We start from the raw sequence: 19,671 nt of genomic DNA, 5'->3' as shown, positions 1-19,671 counted from the left end.
TGAATAGATCATGAACAGAACTTGGTCCTCTCTGTTGAAAGCCATGGAATCCTACTAAAAAAAAAAAAAAATGTGACCCAGCTATCAGTCAGAGAAGCGCTTTACTTATGGACATCCTGATGTGGTCGTGATTTTGCTATATTCTCTGGGGAGGGGGGTGGAATTTCAAAATTCAAGGGACTGTTTCTGCCCCCAACATTCTTACAGTCGAACTGGAGAAAGAAGGCTGACAAAAGAAGGGTAAGGATTTAGCAAGAAGAAGTGTTTCTCTGGAAATTCAGCATCTAAATCATACAATCCTAGAAAAAGATTTTAAAACAATATCCATTCAGTCCATTCATGAATCTTGGGCATCCCTCATAAAGGATTATCAAAAGGTAGCAGGCAAGGGGCAGCTGGCTGCCTCAGTCCGTGGAGCGCACAACTCTTGATTTCAGGGTCATGAGTTCAAGCCCCACATTGGGTGTAAAGATTACTTTAAGAAAATGAAATAAAAAGGTAATAGTCAAGAGTTATTATGCCCAATCTCCCTGTGCTGATAAAATATTTGATTGTGGTATGAAGAATCAATTGGTTTCCATCAAATTTCACACAGCATTGAGCTTTGGGAGAGGTTTGAATGGAATCATTATAGATACATTTGGGGGAAAAAGTCCACAGTAGAGCAAAGAATAGATTTTTGAAAGGTTTGTTTCTTTGATAGGGGGAGGGGCAGAGGGAGAGGGAGAGAATCTCCGGCAGACTCCCTGATAAGCGCAGAGCCCGATGTGGGGCTCACGACCCTGACCTGAGCCAAAGTCGAATAGGAGGCTTTGCAATCTGCGCCACCCAGGTACCCCAAAGATTAGATTTCAATACATATTTGAAAACTCAAAGCCCTGGGGTGCTCTGCTGGCTCAGTCCGTGGAGCCTGCAACCCTTGATCTCAAGGACGAGTTCAAGCCCCAGGTTGGGCATAGAGCTCACTTTAAAAAACATGTTTGTTTTTTTTTAACTACAAAAACCTCAAAGCTCTTAGGTTCATCATTCACCCTAAAAATGAAAGGGAATAATTTCCTAGCATTTTCTACTCAGATTTAGATGAAAAGGACATCTTTAGCCAAGGGAACACACATGAGGGTAGGGACCGCGTCTTACAACTGTATCTCTGTGCCAAATAAAATAATAATAATAATAATAATAATAATAAATACCCGGCATGGGGGCGCATGGGTGGGTTAACCGTCCGCCTTCGGCTCAGGTCATGATCCCGGAGTCCTGGCATAGAGCCCCGCATCGGGTTCCCTGCTCAGTGGCGAGCCTGCTTCTCCCTCCACCTGCTGTTCCCCCGGCTTGTGCTTGCTCTTTCTCTCTCTGTCAAATAAATAAATAAAAATCTTAAAAAAAAAAAAAAAGAAAGAAAGAAAGAAACTTAAAAAATAATAATCGGCATGTACAGGACATTCAATAAATTTTGGTGGGGTGAACAAATAAGCCAGTGCTCTGGCTTAATAGTATGTAGTTGGCTCTAAGTGTTGATTCAAAATCAGCACAAGCAAGGACAGTGGCAAATTAGCAGTCCAAGCTCTTTAAATACATTTGTAAGAAAATTCTTAGGTTTCACAAGTAGAGATTCCACATTATCTGTGAATTTCTTTGCATTACATTTAGGTGGGGATTAGCGATATGTACTGAGTAAAATGTCCCTGTACAGTCTCCTTGATTAAAAAATATTTAAAAAAAAAAATATATATATATATATATATATGAGGCTAAACAGAAGTATAATGAGGCTTAATATATGGAATAAATGCGAATGTTCTTGGCTGACCATTCTAGTCTGAGACTGTCACAGAAAAAGGAAAAACATTCCATGGAATTTGGTATGACTACTTCTAAATTATGGCTTTCTTTGGCCAATGGCCACTGACAACCATTTGTTTAATTATCGGTAGCAATGATTACTGTTACCTGTGAAATGATTAAAACACCTCTTCAAAGTAAGTTTACAAATATATATACATATATTTAAAAGTGGGCTATTTAATATGACATTCGCATATTCAAAGGTACCCCAAAACAATCACGTTACCTGAACTCTCCACCCATTATGAGGAGAAGAGTGAAGCCCTAAGATGTGCCCATTCGCAGGCGAGGCCCTGTTGGACATAGAAGGGTAGGAATGTGGGATACACATATATCCTGCCCACAGCAGTCTCAGAAGCCAAGAGGGACGGTCCTAGCACAATTGTATGACTAGAGACTAACAGGCTAGAGTACAAGTATCCAGGGAAAAAATAAGCCAGGTAAATATAAGCCTTAGAAACATTTTCTTCTTAGCTTACTTCATTGCACATCTGTCTTAAATTTGTAATATAGCCTCTTCCCATGACACTCAACCAAAATATAGTTGAACTTCAAATTGCTGTGTTTAATTCTTTTAGATTGCACTGTAAGGCCCTCTTAAAAGTGAGAGATACAGGGCGCTGGGGAGGGTTTTTTTCTTATTCTCTTGCTAGGACAGTGAAGGCTACTACGGGAAATCAAGTGCTAAGTGTTTGCAACGTTATGAAATAATATTTTCAATTTACAATCTCAAACTAAGAAAGGCTCAAATTTTGGGTGTGGGTTTTTTTTGTTTTTGAGTTTTTTTTGCCAAAATGTTGTTTCCAAGATTTCCTGTTCTAAGTAAGCACAAAATTGGCCCCATACATTTAGAAAGGGTAGAAAATTATTTTAGTTTTGCATCTTGAGCAGTTAGATGCTTCTTTAGGAAAATAAATAGATCTTCCAAACACATTTGAAGGAGACAATATCTAACTCACAAAGGTGTGGGGAGGATGCGGTGATGGTCAGGCCCGGAAGAGGCCCGGTACAGAAGAGGGGGCTCCGTGCCTCAGACTTTGCCTGCCTCCCCACCACCCCCACCCCCTCAACGCACATTCAGTGGTTGCAGACAGCCCGAAAGCTGTGTTGTGCTCCTGAAAGAATAAAGTAGCTTTAAAAGTCCATGCATTGGAAGACTGAGCAACATGGCTGCGGTGGTTGAGGAATGTGTGAGGTTTGGAAATGAATGAGGCTCTGTCCCAAGAGTCCTCTGGTGAGCCTCTTTTCACTTCCTCTATTTTTGCTTGATTCAGCCTGATCAATTCAAAATTTGCGGAAGTCCCACACAGAACTGTGTGACCCTCGGCTCTTACATAAGCAACCTTGGCCTGTTTCCTTCTGGGGGAGGGGAGACGGTCAAAGATGCAGTGGCTAGGGTCTCCTTCAGTTGGAGCAGTCCCTCGTTCCAGTGGGGATCCTCTAGTCCCCTTGGTGTCTGCGAAGAAGACTGTCCACCCCAAGCTCCTAATAGCAGTATACATTCCCATATGGATTCATAAATACCCTAGGCCCTTCTGGGAAGTTCCTCTCTTGGGAAGAAAAAAGAATGCACTCATAAAATCTAAAAAAAACAAGTCTGTGCCCCCCCACCACCACCACCTCCGACCCCGTGCAGCATTTAAGGGCACAGGGTGATGTGTGCTGAAGATTCTGCATTTCCCCATCCCACGCACAATGCAGCCCAAACTCAATCACCAGATTTTTCATTTTACATTTTACTTTCTTTTCTTCCCGCCCTGCTGTGTTTTAGCTTTGTTCTCTCAGCACAGGAAGGTCTTCTCCCCTCATCGTTTCCTGAATCATCCCTTTCCCCTTAATGCTCATTTTTAAACTGGAGAACGCTGGGTTAATTTCTTAAAATCCGACCTCATCTCTGCATTATCTGAAAAATGTGCACAGCAAAAACCCATGTGGCCTTGGTTTATCTTTGTGCCTCGAGCCTTTTCATTTTGCCCACACCCTTTCTTGCGGGAAGGAAAAGAAAAAGCAGGGTTGGAGGGCCGGCTCCATCTTGAGAAGGCTCGCAGACCTTCGTGCTCCCTGCTCAGCTCTCCAGCGAGCAGGCTGTGGCACTTCTGTGGCACTTCGGGCTTTGCAGCGGCGGGCACACAGCCCTTCCCTCGCGATGCAGATCCACCTCTAGCTGATGGTCTGGTTGATCGTCTAAACCACAGGTAAATGGTTTCCTGTGCATTTCTCAAAATAAATGTTGAGCAAAGGAAATGAAATCAACCGGCTTAATACTGATTAACAATTTGCCCTCCACCCTCTCCTTCCAAAAGGGCCTTTTCTTCAGTCTGGGGGGCGGGGGCAGTGTTTGACCTCCTGGACATTTGCTGAGATACTGGGTGAACAGTCATTTTTAAATGCTTCCATTTAAGAAAATGGATACAATTTTTGAAAAAAAATACTTGCACCCTTTCTGACAGAACAGAGGAATCCTTCAAGGACGTTTAGGAATGACATCCCTTTTACTTTGAAAAGCTTGATATTTCGTTTCTCTACATCACGTCCCAAAAGAAGGGCTTGGCTTTTGCCCACCAGTTAAAACAAGTACTTCATAAAGTTATCAGCCTCAAGAAAGGCAAACCCTTGAGATGTACCAATTAAATCCTAGGGAATTTGAACCTTAGGGCAAATTTCATCCTTGTCTAAATGTCCTTTAAATCCAAAGATAGTTCTCATTATCCAAGTTGAGGACTCAATAATTTTAAAATTCTATTAATCCTAAGTGCACGGATTTTATAAAAGCCAACTTTGAATATTTGAACCAGCCATTAAGCTAGAAAGTCTTGACTTTATAAAGCAGCTGTTAAAAATGTTTTTCCCTTTTGACAAACTGCTTAAATCCTAATTGTGTCAACGCTGGTAATTGGCTAAATAACCAAGTTCCATTTGACACCTGAAACAAATACTGTGCTGTGAACTACCACCCCCTTCATTTTCTCGATCAGATGCAATTAAGTCTGTGTTGGCTTAGCAAACCCTGTGAAAGGCAAGAACTGCAGTATGTTTTTGTCAGTTTTCAGACTCCTACTAGGCATTCAAGCAGCCTAAAAAAAAAAAAAATCACCTTCCAATCACCTAGTACACAGGAGGTATTATTTCACATACCTGGATGAAACTCATTTCTACATCCTCTCTGATTTTACCCCCAGACCACCAGATGTTATCATTCCCCAGTGAGACCACTCTTGGCCCTTTTGCAAAGGTTTCATCTACCAGTAAGCCGCTCCTTCCAGACACCAAACAGTCACACCAGCGACGTTTTAAAACTTTTTATTGCATATTAAAAAAATTGTGCATTCCAATAATTAAAATCATTTGAACAAAAAAATGGCACTCTGATTAAACTGCATTTTACAGCCTGCAGGACACCTTGGACCAGCTTGGTTTTTACTCTAGATTTCACTGTCGTCCCACCCAGCTTCTTCCTTCACCAACATGCAAGTTCTTTTCCTTCCCTGCCAGCCAGACAGACAGATGGGAGAGGCAGGCGCCTTCGTTGTCAGTAGTTCTCCATTCTTTGATGTGAAAAGGGGCAGCACAGTCATTTAAACTTGATCCAACCTCTTTGCATCTTACGAAGTTAAACAGCTAAAAGAAGTAAAATAAGAAGGCAATGCTTGTGGAATGTACAGTGCATATTGGCGGCGCACGCCTCATTACGATTCGCCTGCTTGCTTCTCCTGTTCAATCGCTGTGACAGGAAAGAGAAAAGAAAAAAGATGGAGGGAGCTCATTAGGCAGACTCAGTACAACCTCGTGTAAGATTATCGTACTTTTCGTTTACGGTATCTTCCCATATCATAGAAATCCACTAAGTATCAAGTCGGCCCATCGTGAAAATATGAACACTAAAAAACATTTTAACAGAAAAGATGGTATAATATTGCATATTAATATGTATACCAAACATCCCATCATCGTTGAATTATTAAAGCCCTGTTTGTTAGCTGCAAAAACAACTTTTAATTAACCTTTCCAGGCCACATTCATCATAAAAATTGTCAGCTCCTCCCCCGCACTCCCTCGCCCCCCCCGCCCCCCCCCAGTCCAGGTCCTTCTCCTAGCCCCTCCCATCCTCCCTCCTGCCCAGCCTTTTTCAAGGGCGGGGGGGGGGCTTACTTTCTTTCGAAGGCAGCGGATTTTTCTCTTGCGTTTCTGTCTTCTTCAATTTCGACTTATCGAATTTCTCAATCTCAGCCATATCGGGCTTGTCAGACATGGTTGCAGAGGAAGCTGCATATACAAAGCCAAGAAGGAGGGTGAGATCGAGCGAGCGACCCACCCTTGCCTCTCCCGGCTCAGAAATGCGCTTCTGCCCTCGCATCTCCGGCCTGAAACCCCACCTCTGCCTCCTTCCGCTTTCATTCAAGGCTAAAGCTCTTCCTCTTTCTACACAAAAAAAAGAACCCCCCCTTCATTATTTCCAAATGCGGGGGGCCAAACTGGGAAAATCGCCCTCCCATTAGGGGGCGAGTCTTTCGGAATAATGAAACTGACCACCGTAAGTTATCAGTTCACAACGTTTGAAAATTAAAATCTGGCTAGAAGTAAATAGTGAAGACATTTCAAGGTGGAGGCGGGTGGTGGGATCGAGTAAAAATTCTTAAAATGAAGCGGAGGCTGCACAGTGCTAACATTTTACATGAGTCTCCCCCCAAAGATGCGGGCCCGTGCTGCTTTTCTTCTCTGCTCACAAAGGCGGCAGCTGCAGCCGGCGCCCCCGACCACCGCCCTACTGCTTCCTCACTCGCGCTCAACAATGCAGCCGGCCGCGCACAAAGCTGCCCCAAACCAGCCCTGACCTGCATTTAGGGGCAATTCGGCAACCCCCGCAAGAAGGGTTGTTGTCCCCCCCTCTCCCTAACCCCCCGCATTTCGCAGTATAGCCCAGCCACCTGAAATCTGGACAGATAGAGCCCAAGAAGCCATCAGAGGCTACAGGAAAAATGTTAATTGTTGAAGCTCCGGGCTTGGGTGGGTGTGAGCTGGAACAAAGGATTTTTCTGTTCCTGAGTAATCACCGCCTAATAGGCAGTGCATAATGCCGGGGGTTGGGGGGGGGGGGAGAAAAAAAATGTTCCCTCGGAGCTGCATGGCCGAACGCCCGGCTTGGGGGGTTTGTCTTTAAACCACCAAGTTCCCGACCCTGTTCCCCAGCATCTGGAAGGGTTTGGCATCCCCAGGACCCCAAGAAAGGCTTCCCGGGGAGGACCCTTTGGGCTAGGCTATAGGGATGCCTCTATAGGGAGAGGGGCGCCGAGGCGCGAGCGCGGGCGGCGGGCGGGAAGGGACCGAGGGCAGGAAGCAGGGGCCCCGGGGCTCACCGGAGCGAGGTGCGCGAGAGAGCGAAATCGGACGTGCTCAGTGACCGCCGCCGAATGCCGGGCGGGGCGCGCCGCGCGCCATTATATGCGCGCTCATATGTAAATGAGGTGACGTCACCCGCGGGCCCGCTTAACTCCTTCGCGCCTCGTCTCCGCCCCGGCGTCCGGGGGGCCTGCCTGGCGTTTGGGGGACCCCCGCCCCGCATGCACCAGTGCACCCTTACCGCAACGACGGCGGAAAATTAAAGGGAGCCAAAGCCCCCTCCCCCCGGCACTTCCTGCATCATGCGTTTCCCCTCCTTATGTCTATTTTACCATAATGGATTTTTGCAACAGCCGCGCAAACCCGCTCTTGGGGACCGGGGGACATGATAACGAAGGGTCTGGGTGGTACCTAGGGGGACAGGCATTCCTTTACTGCGAAGCTGTCTTTGTCTGGTGCGGACATCCGCGAGCGAGGGTGCGGTGGCCGCGCTGGAGGGCCTCGCCCGCTGCAGGGGTGCGATTCCTGTGACTCAGCTTTAGGGCCAGCCGAGGCCCTTCGCCCCACCCCGGCCCTCTTTGTCTCTCACCCGGCTTCTCGTGAAATTGGGTGGGAGGTAAAGCACCCTTAAGTGATTCTTTTCAAATAAGTTTCCTCACTGTAACATGCGTATTTTTTCGTCGCTATAATTTTTTGTGAGCACCCGAATCAAATAACCGGAATATTTGCTGGTTGGAGGTTACTCTATCTGGATTTTATAGCGTACAACGCCTCCCCGCTTAGAAAAATAAGTCAAGTTCAAGCTCTGCTATTGACTTGCTGCCTGACAATAAGGAAGTTTTTTTACTTTCCTGTTCCTTATTTTCCTAAATATAAAAGCGATTGCTAAGGAGGCCCGTGTCCAGTGCCAAAGACTGCAATCCCATCATCTCTAAAATCGAAAGATTAAATTTAACAATCTCACTCTGTTTTGAAGAAAGCCTTTTCAGCACAAGACGTTTTTGAAGTGCACTCTAAGTTGCATCTGGAAATATGGGAGATTTCGGTAGAGAAGAGCAGTTTTCAAAATGGCACCTTGCCCGTGAGTACCAGTGACCCCCTTGCCGCTGAAATCCCTCGCGAATACCGTGCCCTGTGCCCGCAAATGGCACGTGAAAGCAAAACGACCCGCGGATTGGGAAAGACCTACTTGAGATTATTTTGAGACGCAAAGCAGTATGCACAATACTTCTTATCCCTTTCCGCATCCTGAGGAAATGTTTCCAGAAACCCTTTGCTAATCACGTTTATGGCAGAGGCTTTGTCCCATGGGGATTAAAGTCAAGTGTTATACAGACCCTCAAAAGCCACTGCAGGAGCAGCTCGGACTTCCCCATTTCTTTATCCACTTGACTTCCTTCTTGGGGGGGGGGCAGGGGCAGGTGACTGGCTCCCCAGTTCATGCTCTGGTGGGTGGCCGCCATTCTGCTTTCCAAACAGGATGTCACCTCTCTGGTTACACCTCTCCCCTGACCCTACCCTAGTTGACTGGCCTGAGAGTCCCCTTCACTGTGGAAGCTCATTAAAGATCATGCCGGATGGATATTTGGCCCGTTTCAGCTGGCAGCTGCCTGATACACCATCTCTGGAGGTTCCGTGATTCCATGTTGCCTCACCCAGCTGCTGTCAAAAATCACTTCTTTCCTCCCCCGGTGTCTCTGGATACAAAGGAAGGCCACTACCAACCCAGTGCTGCTTTTCCCTGAGGTGCTTCCCTTAAAAAGGGTTAGGCCTTGCAGAGCCATGTCTCCAGAAGAGATGGAGGAGTGGAAATTTGGAAATGCCTGGAGAATTTTTCCAGGCTGGTAGCAAGCAGCCTTCCACTGTGTTCAGATACTGACAGAAAAGAAGGGGACTTGTTAAAAGGAAGAGAGTCTTCCGTATTGGGCTTGCCTTGCCCCTGGTCAGCCGACCTAGAGAGAGCCGAAAGAGAGTGGGAGGCAGATGAAAGGGAACGCAAACTAAAGGAATATTTTTAAGGCTTGTGTGACCCTGGCCCTGTGAATTAATTGTTCTGGGCCTGAGGGTTCTCATCTGTAAAATGGGATAAATGCAATAAGCTACCTCTTTGGGAGCCCTAAAGGCTCAGGACATTGCATAGCACTTAGTAAGTGCTTTGTATTATTGTTACTTAGGATGGAACGTTGAGGGGGAAAAAAATTAACGTTTAGTGTTTGAAATTGTAAATTTTAGAGATTTTTAGATTCGTCATTTCTCTTAAAAAGTACCAGTAAAAATGAGATCTTTTGTTAATTTTATAGCAAATAAAAACTAACAATCCCTGTTGGTCGATGCCTTGTAAGAGTCGGACACAGTCATGGGTGCTTTACATTTGCTCCTGCCTTTCCCCCTGCTGCCCCCCTAACCATGAGGAGAGGTTTACATGCGGGGAAACTGAGCTTAGAGAGCCATCCTTGTGATAACTCAGCCAGTAGCCACTGTCTATTATTTGTGCTAAGGCGTTCCTAAAAGTCTTCGCACCCCCTGCCGCCCGGACCCCCAAGTCTGCGCCTGACAACCATCAGGAAGCATGGGAGGGGGCAGGCTCTTTGTTTCCCACAGCACCTGGGAGAGGGCCCTTGCTCAATACACAGTCATGGCCTTGCCCTGAACTGACTTGCCAGGATGAGGAAGGTCCCTGAACCCGGCTAGGCCGTACTCTGAGCCTGTGGCTGCAGCCGCCTTGCTTCCCCCCCTCCCCAATCATTCAAACCTGTCGGTATTAATGCTTCACATGTCAGGGATAATTCCCGCCCCCCTGAAGCCACCGTTACAAGAGGGTTTGTGCGCTGGGTGCGACCCCCATGGAGGTGGGAGTTTTCAAACCCGAGGGGAAAGACAGAGGCTGAGAGCAGCAACAGCTCCCAGCTCAGGGCTCTCCAGGAGAAAATGGGTGAAGCACCCACCTGCTGCTGGCCCAGCCTTCCTGAGCGCATGGGCCCTGGCACCCATGTGCCAAGGGAGCCGGCCTTGGACGGTGGCCCACCTCCAAAGCCCCTGCCTGGTGGAACCAGGAAGAGGTGTCAGGGCACATTCTGCTTTATTTTCCTTTCCAGGGTAGGCCTGGGACAGCTTTGTAGCTATTTCCAAAGCTGGAGAAACAGCCACAGAGGTCTGGGTACCTGAAAATTCGTCCTAGTATTTTTTAACCTATTAAATTCTGTGCAGAGCACTGGCCATTAGAAGAGAAGGAACAGAAGAAAGTGGCCACAGCAAGGCTCCCAGCCCTTTGCTTTCTCAAGCCCAGGCCCCTTTGTCTCGGTTTCAGGGCCTCCTACCATCTGCCCTACCTGCCTGCACCCCACTATGCCTGTGACCCCGCAAACTCTATCCATTCAGGTAAATCCCCTTAGAGAAACAGCCCAAGTCCCCCTCCCCCCCCAACGACAGGGAAGGGATATTGAGTGGGCTGTCTGTATACAATATCTAATTCAATTTTCACCCTCTGCAGTGGGCACTAATACCCACATTTTACTACTGAAAACCCTGACACTCAGAGAATCTAAGCAAGCTTGCTTGAGAACAAACACACAGTTCTGTCTCCCGAGCCTATGCGGGCCCATCGGGGCCAGCTCTCCCCGACCTGAGTGTGTCTCCAGGACTCCCACCTGCGGCAGCTCCACCTCGCGCTCAGTGGGATGGAACAGAAGGCTCCCTCGGCTAGTGTGCTAAGAATGAATGCCGGAGACGGTGAAGCAGAGAGGAGTCCACGAACGCTCTTGAGAATGTGAAACGTGTCGCTAACTTTCCTGTTCACTTTGTCGGTCTGATGGAATCTTAGAGCCAAGAGCAACTTTGAGGGGGATCTCATTCAACCCAGTTCCCTCCTGTGGCTTGAATTCTCCTCTACAACATCCCCTCCAAGTGGTTGTTCAGTCTATGCACAGCAAGGGCAAGAAAAAGCAGGCGGAGAATCTTCAAGCATATACACGGGGTGGTGAGGAGTTTAGTTTGGCTAGGGCTTGCGCAGAATGAGAGAAAGTGACAGGAAATCATGTGGAGAGGCGGGTGGGGGCCAGATTCAATAACAACAACAACAACAACAACAAGAAATAAGAAGAACAACAACAGCAGCAGTCCTGTCTGTAATGATAACATTTGTTTGAGAGCTTACCATATAGAGGGGAGCTCTCCGTGTGTAATCTCCCCAAACCCTTACACAACCCTATGACAGAGGCACTGTTGTGTTCCTCATTCTGCCTATGAGGGAGTCCTGGGGAGATTAAATAATTTACCCAAAACCACACAGAAAAAGCCAGAGGCAGGTTTCGAACTCAGATGGGCTGGTTCAGAAGCCGCCTCAATTAAATACTCCCCTTTTCTAGAATCCTAAGATAAGGCCCTTAGATTTTGTTGTATAGGCCAGCTAAGGGTAAAGTTATATCCCATCACAATAAACCATCCGACTTTTCCATCACTAAAACTTTGAAACACAGATATAGTCATGGATCATATAAATTAGAAAGTTGCCTGCTTCAATTGTCAAAGGATTTCATTACAGAAATTCAGTCTGCTCTCTGCTTCATCCTACCGAGCCCAGCGCACTTGCAATAAAGGGAATTCTTATCTTGAACATTGGCAGTTTGACACAGCTTTTCGCTACTTTAATATTTTTCCCAGCAGTCATTCGTATTACACTGGTTACAGCAAATTAGCAGGTCAAATCACATCTTGAAAGGGGAGGCATTACATATTCCTGATGGCCTTCTGTGTTAAAAGTGATAAACTTTTTATTCTGTCGTGAAGCAGAATTATCATTAGCAAGTAGTAAGTGTTCATGTATTTTAATGTGCTTCTTCTGGGGACGTCAATGCTTTTTAAAATAGAATATAGCTCCCACAGCATCAGCAGAAGGCAGCTAATGGCTTCCGTGGTAAGGAAAATGGAGCTCAGGTGGGCACTAGATTTGATCACATAGTCCAAGATCAACCTCCTTGGCTGACCCGGACCCTCTCCCCTCTGCAGGGCTGGCTCCAAGGGCGTGTGACCTATGCGGTGGCACAAGGCACCCACACTCACAGAGACCCTTTGCTCAGCCTCACGCTCTGTTGCCGCCATCTTGAAATTGTTAATAATTTTGGACAAAGGGCCCCAGGCTTTCATTTTGTACCAGTCATGAAGCCAGTCCAGCCCCTCTCATTCTCATTCTCATTCTCATTCTCATTCTCATTCTCATTCTCATTCTCTGTGCACCACCAGTGCCCTAGCTTTTCCGAGGACCCAGGAATGGGCCCATCTACTCATGTGCCCCTTCCTCTGCCTGCAATGCCCTCTCTGATCCTTCCTGCGTGTGGTGCCCCCGTGTGAAGAGGTCTGAGTGTGTGCACGGGATGGTTCAGCCTCTGCACCCTCTGCTAAGCTTCTGTCTGAGCCTAGTCGCCCTTGGAGCAGGTGATCGCCACATGTTTCTAGGGCTTATGCCAGGTACGCACACCAGTTCTCTTCCCTTCCTCTCTGCCTGGCGGTTTCATCCTGTCCAAAGGATGCCTGCAGCTCTTAGCTTCCCTGCACATCAGAATTCCCCGGCATGTCCCAAGGCCAGGGAAGGAGCAGGCCTTTGCTGCCATCTCTGCCCACTTCTCCAATTCTCTCTGATGCCTTCACTCACAGGAGGCTTCCCTGAGGAGGAATTCCACAGACACAATTTGCACCGAAGCCAGAAGAGGAGGATGTCATTTTCTCACACAAAGGCCAAACGCGGGGCAAATGAAAGCACCAGGAAAGGATGCTTGAGTTCTAGGCTTTTACTGTGCCATTTATAGCCAGGACTCAATTGTCTGAATTGGTAAAGATGACATGGACAATAGAGATTACAGACCCTACAGTTACTAAATCTCACTTTAACAAATAGATTCGGTCAGAAGCATGTGTTCAAACAAATACTTGTCTTCCTGTTCACAGTAACATCAATCCAATAGCCAAAAGGTGGAAGGAGCTAACTGCCCATCGACGGATGAACGGGTAAATGAAATGTGGTGCAGTCATCCGATGGGACAGTATTCCGCCATAAAAGGAGTGAAGTCTGTGCACACCACAACATGGGTGAACCTGGAAAGCACGCTGAGTGAAAGAAGCCAGATCCCAAAGACCACGTATGGTAGGATTCCATTTACGTGAAACATCCAGAAAGGACAAATCCATAGAGAGAGAAGGAGATTAGAAGTGGCCAAGGGGGGCGCCTGGGTAGCGCAGTCGTTAAAGCGTCTGCCTTCGGCTCAGGGCGTGATCCTGGCGCACCGGGATCGAGCCCCACATCAGGCTCCTCTGCTAGGAGCCTGCTTCTTCCTCTCCCACTCCCCCTGCTGTGTTCCCTCTCTCACTGGCTGTCTCTCTGTCACATAAATAAATAAAATCTTTAAAAAAAAAAAAAAAAAAGAAGTGGCCAAGGGCTGAGAGGGGCGAGCCAAGGGGAGGAACTGCTGGCTGGGTACAAGGTTTCATTTTAGGCTGATGAAAATGTCTGGGAACTAGACAGAGGAGAGGGCTGGGCAACACTGTGAATGTATGAAATGCCACTGAACTGTCCGTTCTCGAAGTGTTAATTTCATGTTATGTGAATTTTACATCGATTAAAAAAAAAGGAGGGATGTAAAAAGAGAAAGAGAAGAAGAAGAAAGAATAGTAAATCATAGTCCCATTTCCTCACACCCCAATGTCTGGTTCAGAGGAAATGGGAGGGGAGTCAGGGAGTGGAGTGAGAGTCTGGTTCTTAACTCTTTCTGTGCCACGCCAATTTGCTGAAGCCCGGAGACCCTCTCTCAGAGTTATGTAAATGCATAAAATTTAAAAAAAAATGAATGAAAATGAATGAAAGCAATTAGATTTCCATACAGTTACCAAAAGAGTTTTAAACACTGTGATGGAGTCATCTACGTGCTTCTTTGTAGTGCTGAATAACACAATCCCATAGTCGGTCTCAGATCCAGCATAAGTTCAAAATAGCGGGGAGTGTGTAGATATCTGCAAAATGTTAACAGATATAAAAATATCTGCGGTGTCTGTTGTTGACACAGTCACAGGAACTGCTAATGCTAGAGAGCTTCCTTGCCGTTAGGGCTGAACGTTTGTCTGAAGGAAGGCAGCTGTCCGTAAGCCAAGCAAGAAACAGGTTCTCATTAGGAACTAAATGTGCCTGCACCTTGATCTTGGACTTCCCAGCCTCCGGAACGGTGAGAAACGCATGGGTGTCGTTGAAGCTGCTGGGTCCCTGGTATTTTGTTAAGGCTTAGAGACTTGCCTGCAGGCGTCCTTGAAGGAAATGCTAACGCTCAGTTAGAGGTGAATGAAAGGATGTAATTTTTTCCTTTCTAAGTTCATGGACTCCCTGGATTCTCTGCAAAGCTCTCTTGGATGTCTGTGGACCCTAGTCGATCGAAGGGAGGGGGCCTCTTGAACAAGAAAAAGTCACCAACAGAATTTCTGAGACATAGTGGGGCAGCAATCAATGAACCAGATAAACCACCGAATATCAGCTTTGGAAATGTAATTTACTATTGCCTCCTTCATCTTCTCGGCCCGGCCTCAATTCCATGGTCCATACTAGCAGCTTTCTCAAAAGGGCTTAGCAACAGTCAGTTGGACAACAGTTGGAGCGGGGGGGGGGGGGGGGGGGGGGGGAAGACCAGCTTATAGGTGTCACCTTACATCTTGGGCTCCAATAAATCCTTGTGTAATATGAGTCACATTTATCTGGTGTTTGTGAACTTTGTCAATGCACTTTTCATCTTTTGTGTCATTTTATCCTTAAAGCAGCCTTATGCAGATAAAGGGGCTGGGTATTGGTATCAGTTTTTTGCAGAGAATGAAACCCAGCACAGAGAGGTTAGGTGACCTGCCCAAGGGCATTCAGCTGGTTAGCAGAGCCAAGGCCAGAAACCAAAACTCCTCACTTGGAGCTGTGAGCCCATAGTCCCTTAAGCATGATTTTAGGTGCAGGAGCTGAAAGTCTTCAGGAAACAGCTTATAAGCCTCGGATGAGAAGGAGCCCAGGCCAGTCGTTTACGAAAGTCAGTCATCTAAGAGCAGGATGATTTATTGGTACTGGAAGTATCCCCAGTGCTAAGTAAACAGCAGCATTCCTGGTTTTGTTGTGGTCGTGGCAGGGATGGTGATGGTAGTGTGTTTGGTTAGCTAGTTTTGTCATCCAAGAATCCATTGCTCAGATTTGAACCTGCATGCTTGGCTTCCAAAGACCTAAATTTACTCATTCATGAAAATGGCTTCCCCGACGTACCCCCCCCCCCTTTTTTTTAACTACCAGTAGTCCTTGGCACAAAGAAAAGGCACACATTTGGACTTAAATCTTTCTATCTTTCTGTCTACTTACAGACTGGGGCACAATTTTAGTTTGGGCCAGAAGGAGGTATTTTAATGTTTGAATATCGAATTTTGTACCCTACGGCGATGTTTGTACAAATGCCTTACTTTTATAGCTAGAAGGCCGGATCTGGTTTTGCGTCATAACAAAGTGGCTGGCCTTGGTCCCTGGCTCCTGGGAGGTAGTCTCTGAACCCTTCCCATTTCCCAGGTGGTAGGAGTGTCTTTGGTATTCCTGGTGAGCCCCTTGGACTGTGCCTGATTGTTTATGACAATGAGGTGGCTTCCAGAAAAGTTGCAAAAATACAATGATGAATTCTATATACCCTGCCCCCAGATTCATCAGTTGTTACTATTTTGCCCCATTTGCTTTCTCATTCTCTATGTATCTTGTAAACCCCGACAGCAAGTTACGAATCTAACAAAAAACAAGACATTCTCTGACACAGGCCCAGCACACTTATCAGGACCCGGAAACTTCCCATTGCTACAATATTGCTTTCTAACCTACAAATCTGGTTCAGATTTTGCCTCTCAGCCTAATAACGTCCTTACAGCAACTTGTTCCTCTGGTCCAGATTCCAGTCCAGGAACGTGCAGCACATTTAGTCAGATCCCTTTAGTGTCTTTTCATCTAGAACTTCCTCAGCCTCTTTGGCTCTTCCACGACACTAATATTTTTGAAGACAACAGGCCAGTTGTTCTGTGGAATCCCCTTGATTTAAGCTTGTCTGATGTTTCCTGATGATGAGATTTGGGCTTTGCCATTGTGGCAGGGATCCTATACAAGGGACGCCGTGACCTTCCCAGTCCCTCGAATCGGGAGGCGCCTCATGTTGGCCTGACCCGTTATTGGGGGTGTTCACTTTGATCACCTGATGAAGGTGTTCCCTGCCAGGCTTCTCCACCGTGAAGCTGTTTGTTCTTTGAGACGTGCTCTTTCCCGCATCTCTATTCCCTACGTGGCGTAGCTGTGTCAGCTGTCTTCACAGACAGCTCCTCGCTCAGGGTCTTTGTTCATTCCGGCTGCCACAACGAAATCCCACACACTGGGGGGCTTACAAATCACAGAGGTTTATTTCTCACAGTTCTGGAGGCTGGCAGCCCAAGATCAGGGGGCCAGCGTGGTCGGGGTGGGAGGCCTCTTCCCAGTCACGGACTTCTTGCCCTGTCCTCCGTGGCGGGGGGTGGGGGGGTCCTATGAGGCCTCTCGATCCCACTCAGGAAGGCTCTACCCTCCATGACCTAGTCACCTCCCCGAGGCCCGCCTCCTGCTATCTAGGCCATGGGGGTTCCGAGATCAACATAGGAATTTGGGGGAGATACAAATACTTAGACCATAGCCCTTGGGACTGGTGGGATTAAGTGTAGCCTCAGGGGAGGCGAATTCCTCTCCCCACCACGCACAAACCCCGTGAGAGTCTGTGGCACGGAAGGAAGCCGTGTCAGTGCCGACCCCACTTACAAGTGACTGCGGTGTCACTGGGGAGCCACACCACAGGATTCAGAGTGCACCCCGCTTCCAAAGGAGAAAAGTAAAAAAATGAAACACGGCAAGTATCTTTTCACAAAGTAGGCCCCCAAAGGTCTTATCAACCGCTAGAGAACAGGAAATGCACACTTGTCCCTCCACCAGCTTGCTGAGCGCTGCAAAATATAATTCTGTCTCCAAGGACAGGCCAGAAAGTTGGAGGTTGACCTTCCAACCAGCGCTCCTGCTGCAGTGTTTGTGGTCCCCAAAGGGCCTTCAACCAGGCCGGTATTTAGTAGGTGTTTCGAATCATCCAGAGTCGAGAGGACTTCGCCAGTCCTGCTGGGGGACGTGGGCTGAGCAGCTGGGGGGATCCGTGGCTAGGAATAACCACACGGGTCATCCAGAGTGCTTGCCAGAGCCAGGCACTGCCCTGTGCCCTTTTTAGTTCCCCGAGCGAGCAGGGTGGGTAAAGTGAACAGCCTATCTGACAGAAAAGAAACTGGGGCTCCAAGACGTAACACGCCCCAGGTCACTTGCTAGTCAGAAGGATGGACCGTGTGATGTGATCATTTCAGTTTTCTCTTTCAGCATTTTATTTGCATTTTCCTCCCTAAAGCAGGGGCAGCAAGTAAGAAGGGGAGATCTCAGACACCGCAGAAACTGTTCCCTGGCCTCGGACTGGGCTAGTCGAAATCCGGTTTTCTGGGTTTTGTTTTGCTTAGGTGGGAAGCACACTAACATTTGTCGTGCTGGCCCCTTGTACTGCTTTGTTGGAGCCTTTCCATCACCCCATGGTCTTGGTCTTGGGATGCTTATTTTATCTTATTTTTATTTTTTATTATTATTTTTTTAGATTTTATTTACTTACTTGTCAGAGAGAGAGCGAGCAGGAGAACACAAGCAGTGGGAGCGGCAGATGGGGAGGGAGAAGCAGACTCCCCGATGAGCAAGAACCCTGATGTGGGACTCGATCCCAGGATGCTGGGATCATGACCTGAGCCGAAGGCAGACGCTTAACCAACTGAGCCGCCCAGGCATCCCAGGATGCTTATTTTAGAGATGGAAAGACTGAGGCCCTGGCCATTACCATGGGCAAGTGCCTGAACTGGGATGGCATCCAGCTCTCTCTGGTTCCAAAGGCTGGCCTCTAAGCCCCTCCTCACTGAGTCAGGATTAATGCGGGAAGATACCCTGAGATAGCAAGCTTTCAAATGCAAATCAAGCAACCAGGCCCTTTCTGCCCCTTTCTGACTTCAAAAATGAAAAGGTTGAGTACCTTCTGAGGTTGGGCAGAAGGCAGGGAAAGGAGAGTGAGAACGCTCACGGGCCCTTGCTGGAAGTGTAAACTGGTAAAAACTTTGCAGGGGTACCAGCCGCTCTCACAATCAAAACAGCATTTGCAGCTTGGTCCAGAGGTTCCTCTGTTAGAAATGTTTTCTAGGGCCACAGTCGGACAGATACGCCAACATATGTCTCTATATATTTGTACATGTACACATACCTATATATCTTTTCCCCATAGTATTGTAGGTAAGAGGAAACGCTAGAATTAACCTAAGTGTATATTAATTAGGAGATTAAATACATGACAGAACACCCAAACAATGGAAAGTTATGCAGCCCTTAGAAAATGACTGAGCAGTGCCTGGGTGGCTCAGTCGGTTGAGCATCTGACTCCTGGTTTCCGCTCAGGTCATGATCTTGGGGTCACGGGATGAAGCCCTGCATCGGGTTTCCTGCTCAGTGTGGAATCTGCTTAGGATTCTCTCTCTCCCTCTCCCTCTGCCCCTACCCCTGCTTGGTTTCTCTCACTCTCTCTAAATAAAATCTTAAAAAAAACAAAAAACAAGGAAAAGATTGAGGCAGCTTTATTCATGATGCCATGAAAGCATAGCGAAAGTACACTTTTTTTCCAAGAGTTTTTTTTTTTTTTTTTAAGAAATCTCTCTACCCAACATGGGGCTCAAACCTATGACCTTGAGATCAAGAGTTGCCTGCTCCACCAACAGAGCCAGACAAGTGCCCCTCAAGTATACTCCGAAGTAGAAAAAAGAGAGCCTTCTAAAGATTGTACGATCTATCTCTGTGTAAATAAAGAAGTGAGCTTATAGAGACAATTTCCAGAAAGGAATTTTAAGAACTATTAACAGAAGCTACCTCTGGGGAAAGGGAATGGAGAATCTTCTACCACTTACATTTTTACCGGAAGCATGTATTACTATTATATTTTCCGATATTTAAAATACCATTTTATGTTTTACTTTCATCTTTTATATATTTAAAAATATTATTTGTGTCGTTAATGGGGGAGGCTGTGCATGTGTGCGGGCAGTGGGCATATGGGAAATCTCTGTACCTTCCACTCAGTTTTGCTGTGAGCATAAAACTGCTCTAAAAACCAAAGGCTATTTAAAAATAAAAAGTAAAAAAAAAAAAAAATACTCGTATATTTTCCTGCCCCAGAAATTTCATGAAACCAACACAAAGGCAGTTGAGTTGGCCTTTGAAAGAAATAGATGTGACCTTGGACTTGGGGTTTCTTTAGTAAGAAAAAAAACCTCTGGAAGGAAGTGAAACACACAGCCAAGATAGAATAGGGGCACTTCCTGCTTATCTGCAATTGAAGGAACTTCTGTTCTTAAAGGGGCAGGAGGACAGTT

At 46.8% G+C, this 19,671-nt stretch overlaps 1 protein-coding gene across 1 annotated transcript; it reads right to left on the bottom strand.

The window, feature by feature from the left end:
- Positions 1-5,129: 5,129 nt before the first annotated feature.
- On the bottom strand, positions 5,130-9,818 carry TMSB4X (thymosin beta 4 X-linked). The gene is made up of 3 exons (XM_026478133.3): positions 7,200-9,818; positions 5,995-6,108; positions 5,130-5,566 (listed from the first exon to the last, which is right to left on the bottom strand). The coding sequence occupies exons 2-3, from the start codon at positions 6,092-6,094 to the stop codon at positions 5,532-5,534; spliced, it is 135 nt and encodes a 44-aa protein (XP_026333918.1). The 5' UTR covers positions 6,095-6,108; positions 7,200-9,818; the 3' UTR covers positions 5,130-5,531.
- Between the last annotated feature and the right edge of the window lie 9,853 nt (positions 9,819-19,671).

This window comes from Ursus arctos, chromosome X (assembly GCF_023065955.2).
Source record: "Ursus arctos isolate Adak ecotype North America chromosome X, UrsArc2.0, whole genome shotgun sequence".
In the NCBI taxonomy this organism is placed as follows: domain Eukaryota; kingdom Metazoa; phylum Chordata; class Mammalia; order Carnivora; family Ursidae; genus Ursus; species Ursus arctos.
This window is presented reverse-complemented; position numbering and strand designations above follow the sequence as displayed.